Source organism: Dama dama, chromosome 17 (assembly GCF_033118175.1).
Source record: "Dama dama isolate Ldn47 chromosome 17, ASM3311817v1, whole genome shotgun sequence".
In the NCBI taxonomy this organism is placed as follows: Eukaryota; Metazoa; Chordata; class Mammalia; order Artiodactyla; family Cervidae; genus Dama; species Dama dama.
In genome coordinates, this window is record NC_083697.1 from 26,617,947 (window position 1) to 26,634,050 (window position 16,104).

Below are 16,104 nucleotides of genomic sequence, written 5' to 3' on the forward strand. Positions count from 1 at the left end.
ATCCTAAGGAATCCACTAAAAAAATCAGTACTAATCATCTAGTTTAATAAGTTTGCAGGATATGAGGTTAATATATAAAAACCAATTGTGTAAGTGTGTCATAGCAATGAACAATTCAAAAATGAAATCAAAATAATTCCATTTAAAATAGCATCAAAAATAATAAATTACTTAGGAATTTGACAAAAGAAGTGTAGTACTTATATACTGCAAACTATAAAACATCACTGAAAGAAGTTAAAAACCTCAATAAATGTTAAGACATACTGTCTAATAAATAGGAAGATGTAATATTGTTAAGATGTCAATAAAACCTCTGTCAAAATCCCAGATGGGAAGATTAATATGTTGATCCTAAAATACATAGAGAACTGAAAAGGATACAAAGTAGCCAAAACAATCCTATAAAAGGAAAACAGATTTACACACCCAATTTCAAAACTTACCACAACAACTACAGCAGTCAATACCATGAAGTATTGGCATAAGGACAGGTATGTAAATTAATGAAATAGGAAAGTCCTGAAATACATCTGTGTGTATTAATTTTCATATATCTTTGTCAATTAATTTTCAACAGGAATGACAAGACAATTCAATATGGAAAACACAGTCTCTTCAACAAATGGTGCTGAGACAACTGGATAGTCACATTCAAAAGAATGAAGCTGACTTCTTATCTCACATGATAACTCAACAGTGATCAAAAGACTCAAATGTAAGAGCTAAAACTATAATACTCTGGGAAGAAAACATTGGTGTAAATCTTCAAGACCTTGGATTATGCAGTGATTTCTTAGAGATGACACTGAAAGTACAAGCAATTGATTTCATCAAAATAAAAAACTTCTGTGCTTCAAGGATATCATCAAATGAAGAAATAACCTACAGAATGAGCAAATATCTGCAAACCATATATCTGATGAGTGCTAGCATCCAGAACAATTAAAAATTGAGCAAAGATTTAAGTAAAGATTTCTTCAAAGAAGACAGAGGAATAGCCAATAGCAAATGAAATAATGACTAACATCATTACTCATAAGGTAAATGCAAATCAAAACCATTAGATACCATTATACCCACTGAAAAGGTTATAATGAAAAAGGCAGACAATAAGTAGTTTTGATTAAAATGTAGAAACATCAGAATCTCTGTATTTTGTTGCTAGGCATTAAGAGTGGTACAGCTGTTTTGGAAAACATTCTGGCAGTTCCTCAAAAAGTTAAACAGCATTACCATATGACTAACAATGTCATTCCTAGGTATATACCCAAGAGAAGTGAAAATATATGTCTATACAAAAACATGTACACAGGTATTTATAATAGCCAAAAAGTAGAAATAACCAAAATGTCTATGAACTGGTAAACAGAGAAAATGTGGTACATATACACAATGGAATATTATTTAGTCATAAAAAGAAATAAAGTACTGATTAATGTTATGACAAAGATGAACCTTTAAAACATTATGAGATACCTAGGAATAAAATCCTACCTAAAGAGGCAAAAGACCTGTACTCTGAAAACTATAAGACACTGATGAATGAAATCGAAGATGACAAAGATGGAAAGATATACCATGTTCTTGGATTGGAAGAATCAATATTATCAAAATGACTATACTACCCAAGGCAATATACAGATTCAATGCAATCCCTATCAAATTGCCAATGGCATTTTTCACAGAACTAAAACAAAAAATTTTTAAATTTGTATGGATACACAAAAGACCCTGAATAGCCAAAGCAATTCTGAGAAAGAAAAATAAAGCTGGAGGAATCAGGCTCCCTGACTTCAGACTATTCTACAAAGTCACAGTTATCAAAACAGTTTGGTACTGGTGCAAAAACAGAAATATATTAACAGATCAATGGAACAGAAATAAAGCCATGTATCTATGGTCAATTAATCTATGGCTAAGGAGGCAAGAATATACAATGGAGAAAAGAGTCTTTTCAATAAGTGGGGCTGGGAAAACTGGACAGCTCATGTAAAAGAATGAAATTAGAACACTCTCTAAAAACATACACAAAAATAAACTTGAAATGTATTAAAGACCTACATGTAAAGCTTAGCACTAAAAACTCTTAGAGGGAAATATAGGCAGAATACTCTTTAACAAAAATTTTGCAGCAATAGCCTTTTTTGATTCACCTTCTAGTGAAAATAAAAACAAAAAACAAATGGGATGTAATTAAACTTAAAATCTTCTGTATAGCAAAGGAAACCATAAACAAAATGGAAAGATAACCCACAGAATGGGAGAAAATATTTGCAAAAAAAGTGACTGACAAGGGATTAATTTCTAATATACAGTTCATGTAGTTCTATATCCCCAAAAAAATAAAAAAATGGGCAGAAGATCTAAATAGAAATTTCTCCAAAGACATACAGATGGCCAAAAACAATTGAAAAGATGCTCAACATCGCTAATTATTAGAGAAATGCAAGTCAAAACTACAATGAGCAATAACCTTACACCAGTCAGAATGGCCATTATCAAAAAAATCTATAAACAGTAAATGCTGAAGAGGGTGTGAAGAAAAGGGAACCCTTCTACACTGTTTGTGGGAAATGTAAATTGGTACAGCCATTATAGAGAACAGTATGGAAGTTCTTTAAAAAAAAAAAAAAAAAAGAACTATTTTTAAGGAACTTAAAAATAGAACTACCATATGATCCACCAATCCCATTCCTGGGCATATATCTAGAGAAAACCAGAATTTGTAAAGATATATGCACCCCAATGTTTACTGCAACACTATTTACAATAGCCAAAACATGGAAGCAACCTAAATGTCCATTGACAGAAGAATGAATGTGATATATATATATACAATGGAGTATTACTTGGTTATAGAAAAGAATGAAATAATGCTGTTTGCAGCAACATGGATGGACCTAGAGATTATTACACTAAGTGAAGTAAGTCAGAGAAAGACAGATATGACATGATATCAGTCATGTGGAATCTAATTTCTTAAAAATGATTTACAAAACAAAGGAGCTTGGGATCAACATACACACACTATTATATACAGAAAACCAACAAAGCACAGGAAACTCTACTCAGTATCCTGCAATAATCCTGGGAAAAGAATCTGAAAAAGAATGAATATATGTACCATTGAATCACTCTGCTGTATACCTGAAATTAAGACAACATTGTAAACCAACTAAAATTTTGTTGGTTTACTCTACTAAAATTTTTTAAAAAAATTTAAAGAACACACATTATGCTAAGTGGAAAAGGCCAGACAGACAGGTTAAATATTGTATGATTCTATTAATATGAAATGCCCAGAGGGGGCAAATTTATAGAGACAGAAAGTTGATTAGTAGTTGTCATTTAGGGGAGAGAAGAATGGAGAGTGACTAACTAATGGCTATGAGGTTTATATTTGGGAGTGATAAAAATGTTGCACAACTTCATGAATATACTAATGCACTGTATTATATACTAAAAGGGTGAATTTTATAGTGTGTGAATTATATCTAAATTTTAAAAAATCACTACATAACAAAGTGACTTCAAGGTGATTTCCTACATGAAGTGGATACTAAAAAGGCACATTTCTGTCAACAGAGGCCTTTCAATTCCAGTTAGAATTTTCACATTGTAGCCTCATTTTCAACATGACTCAGAATTTGGCTAATTGTTAAATAACAAATCAGAGAAATTGTAATAAAAATATTTGCCTATGCAACATATTTTTAAAATGCTTCAACCTCTTTGGACTTCTAACTGTAAAAAAGAAAAAAGAAATTTAAGCTAAAAACTAGATCAGCTATTCAAACTTATGCAAGAATAGAAAACTAGCAAAATAATACAAATGTATACATAAATTTGTACAACATTAAAAAATAAGAAACATTTCAATTTTCAAACTAATAGAAACAGGTAATATTCATCGATGGATGTGCTAAGCCGTTAAGTAAAAGCTTTCTAGGAAACTTTATGATGGGTGGATCAAGCTAATAACTTCTGAACTGAACACTGATAATATCACTATAAATGGGACAAAGCAGATATTATGTCCCTCATGATGGGCCTAAAGAAGTAAGATTATTTCATGACCACTTATGAAGCATTTTGCTAATATACATGTATACATACATATTTAAGTCTCTAACTACCAGCGTATAGAAGATATTAGGGGAAGAGGAACAAGTTAAGCAAGTGTGCACAGTCAAATCCAGAGTGTGGGAAATTTTACAAAGCAAATCAAAATCATACAGTCTAACAAATTCATTAAAAAGAGGGGAAACTAGTCACAAGAGGCTTGTGAATCATATACTTGATCTTACAAACTGGGACATGTTTGAGAATAAAAGGAAGTTCTAGCAATAATTATGCTAGATGATAGGCTTGAACTAGGACCTACTGAAAAGTCTCAATCAAATGCAAGATACAGACTTTCTTTTTCTCAGTATTTTTTTTCTCTCTGTGTATATTGGAAATAGGATCCAATTAGGGAACTTTAAATGTGGTCTCAACATCATAAATGATATTCAAGAATCACTCAATTTTGAAATGAAGGATAATGCCACTGTGACTAGGTTTTGTTAAAAAAAAAAGTCCTTATCTGTTAGCGATATACATCAGAGTGAATGTAGCTGAGATGATATGGCATCTGTTTTGCTTTAAAACAGTGGCGGGGGTGGGGTTAGGAAGTGTGGAGGGGAGGATATATGTAATAGTATTGGCAAATTGTTGATAAATGTTGAAGCCATGTGATGAGTTCCTAGGGATTCATTATCCTGCACTCTCCATTTATGTCTATTGGAAAATTTTTATAATATACAGTTTCTTTAAAAGCTTAATATCACCCAGCATGGCAGAGACAGTTCTGGCTTTGACTTTCTTATAATGACAGATAACACTCCCACAACTCTCACTTGCCAAAAAAATACTGGTGAGGCTTAGTCCGTAAAATGGACATCTCAAACGGAAATCTTTAAAGGAGAAACAAGTGGCTTGGCTCAAAGGAAATGTAAAAATTCATTCTGACTTTCCCACTGGACGATGCTCTCAGAGTTCATTTCTGGACTCACAGTGGGTGGTTATGGTGCATGAGGGCACTGGGATTTATAAGAGTTCAGTGATGAGGGTCACACAGCTTTGAACATTAAAATGAGTCAGCAGCCCCAATTTGAGATTATCCTTCACTGTTGTTGTTTAGTCACTTCAGTCATGTCTGACTCTTTGTGACCCTATGGAGCCCACCAGGCTCCTCTGTCCCTGGGATTCTCCAGGCAAGAATACTGGAGTGGGTTGCCATTTCCTTCTCCAGGGGATCTTCCTGACCCAGGGATCGCACCCAGGTCTCCTGCATCGCAGGCAGATTCTTTTCCTACTGAGCCACCAGGGCAGCCCTTTGACCCTGTTACCAGGAATTTTTCAAGGCGTAAGGATAGAGAAACAATAAACAAGCTGCAATAAAAATAAAATCTCATGCCATGAAAATAAGTATTCTTCATACTTGGCAAATACTAATAATTTTAACTTTTGCCAGACATGAAATAAAATTTATTTTATAGGGTAGGAGAAACTTCATAAGCTGTATCTGAGTGATATATGGTATGTCATTGGTTAAGTGTCTATTTGAATCATGTACTTCAAGTATATTTTTTGTTTTTTGGGGGACTGCTCCAAGTATGAGTAACTCAAAGCCAAAATATCATCTAAATAACTCCTCATCTTTACTTTGAAATTCCAGATCAAGTTAAGCAAAAGTATATAGACTGCCCTTTAAAATGTTTTAATATTTGCAGCACATCTTTTAATAGCTTTGTACCTACCTCCTATTTAGACCAGTGAAACAAATTACAATTTTTCTTAGACCCCAGCCCCATCAACATTCGTGATTTTCAAAAGCAAAATAATGTAATTTAGCAAAGTTCTTAACATAAAATCTGACATATAGAAATAAATTCTGTTTCAGACAATGACATTTATAGGAATCAAAGAAAAGCCTTCAGGGGAAAAATAACAGATGTATAATATTATAAAAATTAAATCAGTTACAAAGGATGTGAAATATAGTTTGCAAGAAACTTTAAGAAATGTAAACAAAACTGTCATTTTCACAAGATCTTTGGTGGTTTAGAAGTTCCAGCCACCAAGTCTAAGAGGAAGTCTGCTTTACGAACACAAGGCAGTGTCACTGAATTCCTGAGAAAAATGTCACCAACACCAGCTCAAGGTGTCTTAATGTTCATTTTCTTTCTGATTAAAGGCACCTAAATGCATTTTTTAAAAAAAGATGAAACATGAGATGTTAGGATAAATAGAATATTACCTTACACCTAAAGCAATGCAGGAGACCCCGGTTTGATTCCTGGGTTGGGAAGATCTGCTGGAGAAGGGATAGGCTACCCACTCCAGTATTCTTGGGCTTCCCTTGTGGCTCAACTGGTCAGGAATCTGCCTGCAGTGTGGGAGACCTAGGTTTGATCCCTGTGTTGGGAAGATCCCCTGGAGAAGTGAGAGGCTACCCATTCTAGTATTCTGGCCTGCAGAATATCATGGACATGGGGTCGCAAAGAGGTGGACACGACTGAGCGACTTCACTTCAAAGCTGTCAACCGTAAGCTTGAGTCATGTCTTATGAATCAACAACTTCAATCCTCCATCTATCATTTGTGAAAGTGGGTTTATGGCCATAAGGTACACACCGTGAAATTTCTGGATCATAACTATCATAGAAAACCAAGCCACATTTTCATATCGAAACTAATTTTGATAGATTATTTATAGTTGATTTAGTACTCCCCTACCTGCCCCCAGTGTCCCAGAGGGAGCCTCTAACATATACTTAAACCCTACCAATTAGAGTAATAGTCAATGAAACTACAAATTTGGTTAGCAGTGAGTTGTTGCAATGAACAGACAATATTTCCATAAGCTCAGTAAACTATTTTGTAATTTGGTGGACATGGGAGAAAGGAGACTAAAGGAAGAAGCACAAAATTAAACTGTGACTAAAATAGTTACATAGGATTTCAGTGCAGCACTGTGAATTTTCCTGTATTTTTTTAATGATATACAAGAATACCAACGCAGAAGGAAAATTAAAAAATACACTTTCTTCAAGTGAAGATTTAAATTTCCTGCAAGCAGATGAGATTAAAACATAAAAAAAACACAAACAAACCATAAATTCTTGGTTGCATTAAATATATTTAACTGTATACTCTTGCTTTCCTATTTCAAATTTTTATATTCCTAGAAAATAATGCCCATCCATGGCTAATGTGTTGATTATTTAGCAGCAGTAAAAATAGAAGCAATTTTGATTATTACAATGGAAGTAAGGAACTAGATTGCAGTGAAGTCAAAACCAGTTTGTTCCTACAGGACCTCTACAGCCTTGTATTTTTGTCTGCTACAGATATAGTAAAATCCTTGATCTGGAAACCCTAAAGTTTCTTACCAAGCTTACTGTCTCAAATACTGCAGCACCGAAGTGGTATCAATATTCTAACATGATGGCCAGGCACACAAAAAGAGCGAGCTTGCAGCGAGCAGACACACAGATATTTTCAAGTTTATAGTATGGTCCAGTTTGTGGATATACACAGACTTCCAGCAAGCTGCTTCTAACTCATAGCTACACTGTCCGAAGGTACAAAATATTAGTGAGTGCACCTTCCTCAAAGTATGCATGTTAGCAAATACAAGATCCTATTGCATGTTTGTGAAGCGGGCATTTTGAGCCCTGTTTTATAAACATGAAAACACAAGTTTGACTCTTGACCCCCAAGCCGACGGTCAGGTTTTCTAGCAGCGGAGGAGGAGGAGAGGCCCCGGGAGGCACTTACTCTTCGTTCAGGGCGCAGCGCCGGTTGGTGAGCATGCCGTGCTTCCTTAGCGTCTCGGTGAGCTCCGAGTACAGCTTGTCGGCCAGAGAGACTGGGATGCCTTCCCACACCAGGATGAGAATCACGATCACCGCAGCCTCACACGTGTGGCCAGCTCGCTCCCGCACCAAGCACAGTAGCTTCTCCTCGCTGCAGCTTCTGCGAACCACCTGTCCGGGTCACCATTCCACCCCAACACCCCACCCCAACCAAAACAAAACAAGGGTCACTTGCAGCAGAGGAGAGCATCGACTGATGTCTGTATATTTTCTCACATCTGGTCACAGTTAGGTTGACATCTTTCAGCACATGCCACCTGCCTTTTGTTGCCCATCTATGACGCTGGGGCTTACCCCGGGGTCAGAAGCAGGAGAGCTGCAAATGCAGGCAGTGTGTAGCAGACCCACTCCCCAGGACACTGCAGGCAACGCTCCCTACATTAAAGCCAGAGCTACATGGGCAACACTTTAAAGTTCCAGGGCTTCAAAAATGACAAGATAAAGATTAACTGCAGGTTTTTAAAGGATTAAGGACCTCAGAAGCTGGGAAGAATTATACTTCTAGCAGGCACCTGGACAGACCTCCTCCTCACCATTAACTTCTTTCAATTAAGTACAGTTTGTACATGATTTTAAACTGCCCTTTTCTTAAGAGATGACACAATGATAAATATAAGCAATATTCCTTTCTGCTGGCATAAACGACTGTCTGATCTGGGCAACCCAATTCTCAGGGTTAGATGAATGAATCAAAATGCCCAAGACTGAGGATCAAAGGCCTTGTCAAGTCACACTTACCCATTTTGCAATAGGACATCCCTGAGAACTTTTGCCTTCTTTACCAGTATAGATGACTCTTTCAATCCTAATAGCTTTACCCTTCTGTCCAAACCTTAAAGAAATCCACAGAAACACACACACACATAAAATTAGCAAATGAATCTAAGAGGCAACCAAAATACTGAACATTTGTGCATAATTTTATTCTATGGTCACATCCTGAGAAATGAATAGTTTAATTTATTAAAAAAAAAAAAAAACAGAACTAAGCCAAGGAAACTGGATAACAGACTTTAAGCCTTGTATCTCTTTAGTATCAAAATATATTGATAATTGTAATGAACTATTTTGAAATTATATGTTGGGTAAAAATAATGGGGAAGCTTATTTTTATACATAATTTCACAAAGCACAAAACTTTTCCAAGTTTGTTAAATTTAGTCTTCCAAGATATGTACTATTTGATTTGTCCTTTGCTGAATTTAGCTATTTTAAAACTTGGGGAATCTTAACAGATTTTAGTTAGAATCTGTTCCTCTAAGAATCTCTCTCACGTTGTTTAAAAGGCTCTCAAATTACTAGTATCCAGCAATTTTGAAACTATGGGATAATTCTAGAAACAGATTATATTTTCCCTTATCACCAAGACACTACTTACTACTTGCTAATAAAAGAGGGCACTTAGGGAAATTCACTATTTTTGCCAGGCTACTAGATGATTATTTAGTGAATTTCTATATGCTAATTTAGAAATAAATAATTTGGAATTGGGGCAACAATGATACAGAATATGTCCTTGCTGCCCAGGAGGCTTCCTAATGTATTTTAATGATGAAACTGCCTACCTCTTAAAGAAAAGGCACCCTAGCATAACAGCAGCTCGGCGCTGTTGATACCTATATGAACGTCTCTCTCTGCACTGATTCTCACTCATAAGAGTCTTCTACATGCAGGAGTAACCATGTAGATTCAGGTAAGTACCTGTATGCTTATGACTGACAGTTAAACATAAATGTAGCTATACATAGAATCTGTCTCTATTTCTATTCAGTATATCATTCTTGCCCTTTGCTCACACCAGTGGACAACTTCCTTAGAGATAACTACTCGTTTACAACTCGAGGTGAATTTAACGCAATGGTTCCTTTCTTATACCACCTTTCCCCCTTTCTGACACTTTATCAAGTGGGAAAGCCAGAGCGGGGCCTCTCTTTGCGGCCTGCGCCAGCACCCACCCTTATGCCTGGCAGGCTGGCTGGCTGGCTGGTTCCTGTCCATGCCTGGGTTTTCTGGCATCCATCTCAAAGTGGGCAGCCTGTGCCAGCTTGCAGACTATTAGTCCTGTCAAATATTGTGACTCTCTGGTGAATAGCACAGTGTGTAATGTTGGCAACCCTGGAATAGCTAAGCCTACTAATAATTACTCAGTTTACAATTGTTTACTGCTTTGTATGTGAAAGCTGGAAAAATTCTGACATATACAAAAGGATAACCGTTCATCTGCCCTGTGCCTTTGTGTTAATTACCTTTCTTCCATGATTTCTCTAATAGCTGCCACATTAGGACCTGCTCCTAGATGGGTATAAAAAGGACCTTCATCTTTTTCAATAATTTGCTCTGTTGAGATAATAGAAGATTATTATTTTAGACCTCAATTATACTAAATATAAAGGCTACATCCACAAAGCTTATCCCCCAACTGTACAGTAAGGGCCCTAAATGTGACTTTAAACATTTTTTTTCCTTTAAAATGAATTGATGGACTAATCTATTAAAAAATGTGCGAAATAATTAAGTATATGTACATTCTGCCTGTTGGATAAAAATATATTAAATACATTTCAGATATGGATAAGGAGCTATTTTAAACCAAGTAATTGGAAGTAAACAAAGAAAACAGTGAGGGAATTAGAATATATTATATGTAATATCAACTACAATCCAATTTTTTAAACTGAACAAAAAAATTACAGCTTGCTAGAAGCCTGCCTGCTATTTGGATGTTAAAAGATTCAAAGTAAAATCTCCTGTCCTATCTCATCCCCCAGGATCTTGTTCAGTTTATTGTCAAGATACCTTTTTCTCCTCTTCTTTTCCCACAACATTCAATCACTCTGTTTTGAAAATAAGAACACTGAATCCAGATCCATGTTTGTATGTACTTTAGAACAACTTATGATGAGAGAAAACTTAAAGAGAGGGTCAGATAAAAGGAAGAGGCTCTTGCATACCATCAAAGATGACAAGTGCGGGAAAAAAGGGTTAGTGTGATAGGAGCGGGGTGTGAAGGTGAGGATAACTTACCCAGGGTTGTCTATGACATGTGTGGCACGTTAGCCCCATGAGGCAATAATATTAACCACACGCCAAGGGGCAGTATGGATCCTCCCTCCATCCTCCTATAAAATGTGGGGTGTCCCATTGTGAGAGGAATAACATGGAGTGGGTGGACTATTAGCCACAGTAGTTTAACACTGGTTTTACAAATACTGTATCCAACAATACACCTATCAAGCATCTTGAATTTTAATAAAAAGAAGCTTGTTTAAAAAAAAAAAAACAAAGGGAAATACCATATTTTCTATCAAATAGATGAAATTTGAAAGAGAAAATATCAAAATAAATATAAATCACACAATGTTTCAAATGAATACACAGAGAAAGGGCAACTTTATGAGTATTCAGAACTTCAGCATTATAATTTCCCCCAACTCACTGAGGCAGAAGGATGATCATTTCCCCCTTAACTGGAAGTTAACCTTGAAAGACTACTAATACATTCAACCTTGAATTAAAAAAAATATTAAAAGCTCCTACATCAATTTGCATATGGCAGTTATTTTGCCATTTTAATGAGATGATTTTACAGCTTGGGTATCTCTCCAGGAGTTGATACACAAAGAGTTAAATAGATTGGTTAGTCTAAAACAGATACCTTTATATTTTAAAGGGTTTGATGTTAGGGACAAATGAGCATGCACAATTATTTTATTTTTTTTGAAAAACTGAGTGTAAATGAAGTTCTTCCTTGCACAGCACAAGCATCTGTAATTTAAAGACAAGAAATGTAAGCTTCAGGTTTTTATGAGCCTTCACAAATTGCTGCCAGACTCAAGATTTTTTTAAAAAGAAAGAAAAATCCCATATCTGAAGACAAATATGCTAATTCTGGATAAACACCATGTGTCTCAGAACATTTCTGGCACTTACCTACACATCTGCATGATGGGAAATCATACTGAGTCTTGACAGGTGTATCCAATAAATTTTTTATAGGAGTATCTAGTAATTTGGAAGGTGACTCTAAAAAATTATTGAGAACAGAACCAACTGTTCTTTTGGTTGGTGTCTTTTCTGAGGAAGGCGTTGCTTGCTGCTCTAAAGCTGGGGTGTGGGTCTCAAGTTCTGCAGCAGTGGTTTGTCTAGTTAAAACCGTGACTGGCCCTGACATTTCAACTTTTACTTGCTTCTGTGATTTGAGATTAAGAGCCTTATGGTCAAATAATGATTTGACCTGAAATTGCTCCACATGCTGCTCCATGGTCTCAAGGATGCTCCGGGGCTGCACACTATCACAGCTGGGAGGTGGAATCTCTTGCTTGGGTATCTTTTTCCACATTTTATTTTCTGGCTGTGCTGACAGGGGGCGCATACAGGCATGGGGTTTGGATCCAGGCTCGACCTTAATCGGCCTTTGCATCTGACTATGGCAAGACTCGGCTTGGAGTTGTGTTTGCTGCTGTTCTTGCTTCTGTAAGAGGTGCCACCTCAGAGCAGCATGCTTTTGAATGTCCTTCTGAGGTGGGGTCTGAACATGAGTTCCTGTCTGATCGGGCACAGGGAATGCATTTGCTTGGTTTTGCATCAAGTACCTTTGCTGAGCGAGTTGTGCAGCTTGTTGACCAGACACGTCTTGGTTCCTACTTTTATATCCCTGCAGAACTGAAGCCTGTTGAGGCTTTTGTTCCTGTTGTTGAAAGCACCTGTGAAGAATACCTTGCTTAGGGGTCACATTATTTGGAAAATATTGCATGTGATGCATGTTTGGGGTCTTGTTTCCTGCAAACAGTTCAGAATTTACAGTCTGTTCTTTATTGTCTGGAACCAGCTGTATATGGTTTGAACCAGAAATCTGTACTTTGCTTGCATTTGACTTCAAGATCTGCCCATAGGCAGAATTTATACTGTTCATATTCTGTACTTGCTCCAGCCCCATTTGGGGATTATGAGTCTGGAACTCACTTGATTTTGAATATTGCTCTTCACCAGGAAAGCATTCTTCTACTTTAACCTGGCTAAAGAATGTTCCTTCTCTTGGCTCATCACTGTTGCCCTGGAGCTGAGGAAAGGTCTGGGGCATTTGTTCTTTATTCTTCAGCTGTAATTTTTGCTGTTGTTGCTGGTTTTGAGAGAGATGTGAATTCTGGGGTGGTTGCGTTTGTGCTGCCTGCTTATGAGGCTTATGCTGCAAAAGGTGTGAATTTGAGAAGGGTTCAGTCTCTGAACTCTGTTGATTCAAGTGCTGTCTTAATGTTGGGGGCATGAGTTTCTCAGTTTGGGGATCTGGTCTTTGTTGGAAATGACATCTCGGGGCACACAGTGACTGCCTGTGAGTGTCAGGTGAAGGCTCCATTTTGGAGAAGGGCACCTGGAGTGAGGGGTTTTGGAACTGGAGATGCTGGTCCACTGTACCTTGAGACTGCCCTTGATTCATCTCAACTTGGTACCTTGGTGGCCTCTGCTTCGGCTGGATTATTTTCTGGATATAAGCCTGCCCTGGGAGCCCCCCAGGCATGTTGGAATTTCCAGTGTATTGTTTGGAGGTCATTTGATTGGAGGGGTTGGACTGATACTGAAGAATTGACCGCAGGGTTGCCTCATTACATTTTAGATGGGATTCTGCTTGATGATAGTGAGGGACCTTCAATTCAATCCATCCTGGTTTCAGATAGGGCTGTGTTGGGAGCATGAGGTCACGTGTTTGTTCCTTGTCTTGACTCTTGAGAACCTCTTGCTGTTTGTGTCCCATCAAATGCTGGCAGTGATCCTGTGGATCTCCACTGCTATGAAGAATTGGTGGGTTAGGCTTGAGATGTTCTGAAAGTTGTCTGGTTTTCTCAGAACCCAATGGAATAGTCATTGTCCCTGGAGTCCGACTGTCATTCTTGTTAACACAATTATTCTGAGGCCTTACTGGAAGCATCAGAGAGGGGTTGGATACATGGGCGGAGGGAGTGGGACTCTGGGGTGGTGGTGCCTCATGCTGACCCTCTATTTTCACTTCCCTTAAAAGAGTTGGGTCACTTTGGTTGGGGTAGTGATGGAGTTCTTCCAAAACCCCATCATTCAGAGTGCCGTTTCCTTGAGAAGGAAGCTGAGGAACCTGCGGAAGAGGAGGAGGGGGAGAAAGAAGCAATTGTGATGGTGGTGGTGTGGTAGTGGCAGAAAAGGAATCCTTAGTGAACACTGAGCTTTGCTTGAAGCAAGCACCATTCATTTCATTTTGCTTTAAATACCGTTCAGAGCTGCCGCCAGGAGACTGCAAATTGCCACTGGGACCCAAGCAGAATTCTTCACCAGAGCCTAGCTTTGCAGTTCCTTGGATGTTACTGTTTCCTGCCGGAGATGGGCACATCTCAAAAGTGGACTTCTGCTGTTCTGGTTTCTGGAAGGGGCAGGCCCCTAGCGTTGCAGCCGGTTTACTGGCACCATCAGCCTCACAGCTCTCAGTCGTCGCTGCGGCTGGCTCTGGAGGCAGCTCAGAGTTCGAGGTCTGCAGGAAATTGATCTGCCCTGAGGTATGCGCTGGGTGAGTGACCTCACAGGACAACTCATTAGTAGCCTGACTATTAATGGCATGTATGTGAGATGTGGTTTTCTGCACCGCGATGGAAACACAGTCTGGATAATATTGAGACAGTGTTTTTTCCAGGAGTTCACCGTGTGTGTTTTCCATGGAAGAGGCAGAAACTGTAGCACCGTTAGGCATGAGCACTGCCTTGTTTAGAAGTAATACAATGTTCTTGTCATGGTAGTTAGCACTCTTCCCCTCCTGTTCGTTCAGAATCTGAAGCTCTGGGTTTTCAGACCCACCGCAATTGTGTGTTGGAAAACTGGTGAAATCTTTCACTTCATTTTCTTGGGCCACAGAGCTCACAGATTCCCTCTTAGCACTCATATCGGAGACATTTGTTTGACTGCTGCCTTTGTCTGGATTTCCTTCTTGGCTTTCCCCGAAGCTCTTTCTTTCTCCATTAGCCTTTTGGTCTGGTTTCAGTTTCTTGTTCTGATGGAGCCCAGAGAGAGAAGGTTCGCTAACTGTGCGTTTTATCCCGCCATTCTGCAAACATCTGGAATACCCTCTACCTTCCTGTATGAAATCCGGACTCACGCGACTATTTTGGCTTCCTTTCATGTGGGGTATTCCATAATAACTTTTGAAAGACTGCCACTTGGCGTCTCCATTCACTTCCAGATAAGGTCTCTCGGTTAATGGGCTTCCATTCTGGAGCTTTCTCGCCAGAGGTTCTGTCTGGCACATGGGAGAAGGAGATGGTATCAGGAATGGACTTAGTCTGTTGCCCTCAACATGATTGGTTCTGTCCTGTTCCATCAGGCTTGCTTCGGGGCCATCCACAAGGCTGCCCTCTGAATGAATTCTAAAGAGCACAGAAACAAAAAAATAAAGTACATTAATACATATCTAACACTAACAGCACACCTTACAGAGAAACTGTGGCCTCAATAATATTGGTCTTCCTAGACATAGCAAACTGTGATACTCCTTTTCATGTCTCAGAGTAACAATCAAGAGCTACTCAGGATAAGCTTATTCTTGTCTTCCCAGCAGCCCTCAGATATTTATGCTCACAAAAAACAAAGATCAAAATCACTAGCTAATGTGAGAAGTTCACACTGTATTAGTAAATATTATCAACTTCCTTCCCAAATAATTTTTCTTGTCAAAATGTGAAGAACAACAGAGGAAGACTACCTCCTTTCTTTCTTCTCTAGCACCTTACGTATCCAATCGCTCGTTAAATTCTATCAATTCCATTTCCTGTGTATTTCTTGAATTATCTTCACTGCCATTTAGTGGCCAGATCTACATTATCTCGCTTCACTATCTACTGTAGTAGTTTTTTAAAAGATTTTTCTCTGGAACCTAGCTTGTCCTCTTCCCAGTCCTTCAAGGATCCTTCAAACTGCTATCAAAGGGAAAGTTCTAAAATGCAAATCTGGTGTCATACCCTTCTTCACACACTTTGGTGGTGGTTTGGTTTCTACGTTGTGTCCGAGTCCTGCAAACCCATGGACTATAGCCCACCAGGCTCCTCTGTCCATGGGATTTCCCAGGCAAGAATGCTGGAGTGGGTTGCCTTTTCCTTCTTCAGGAGATCTTCCCAACCCAGGGATCAAACCTGGGTCTCCTGTATTACAGGCAGATTATTTACCGACTG

The 16,104-nt window shown here is 38.2% G+C and overlaps 1 protein-coding gene across 2 annotated transcripts in view; it reads right to left on the bottom strand.

The window, feature by feature from the left end:
• Positions 1–16,104, bottom strand: part of TET2 (tet methylcytosine dioxygenase 2) — a 129,355-nt gene that overhangs the window by 27,891 nt on the left and 85,360 nt on the right. Inside the window, exons 3-6 of one of the 2 annotated variants that reach the window (XM_061164277.1) lie at positions 11,855–15,303; positions 10,171–10,261; positions 8,663–8,756; positions 7,827–8,035 (exon numbers count right to left, since the gene is read on the bottom strand). In XM_061164277.1, the coding sequence (XP_061020260.1) occupies positions 7,827–8,035; positions 8,663–8,756; positions 10,171–10,261; positions 11,855–15,257 (3,797 nt within the window). In that variant the 5' untranslated portion in view covers positions 15,258–15,303. Of the gene's footprint in view, positions 1–7,826; positions 8,036–8,662; positions 8,757–10,170; positions 10,262–11,854; positions 15,304–16,104 lie in introns of those variants that run through there. The other variant, XM_061164278.1, reaches the window with a different exon arrangement.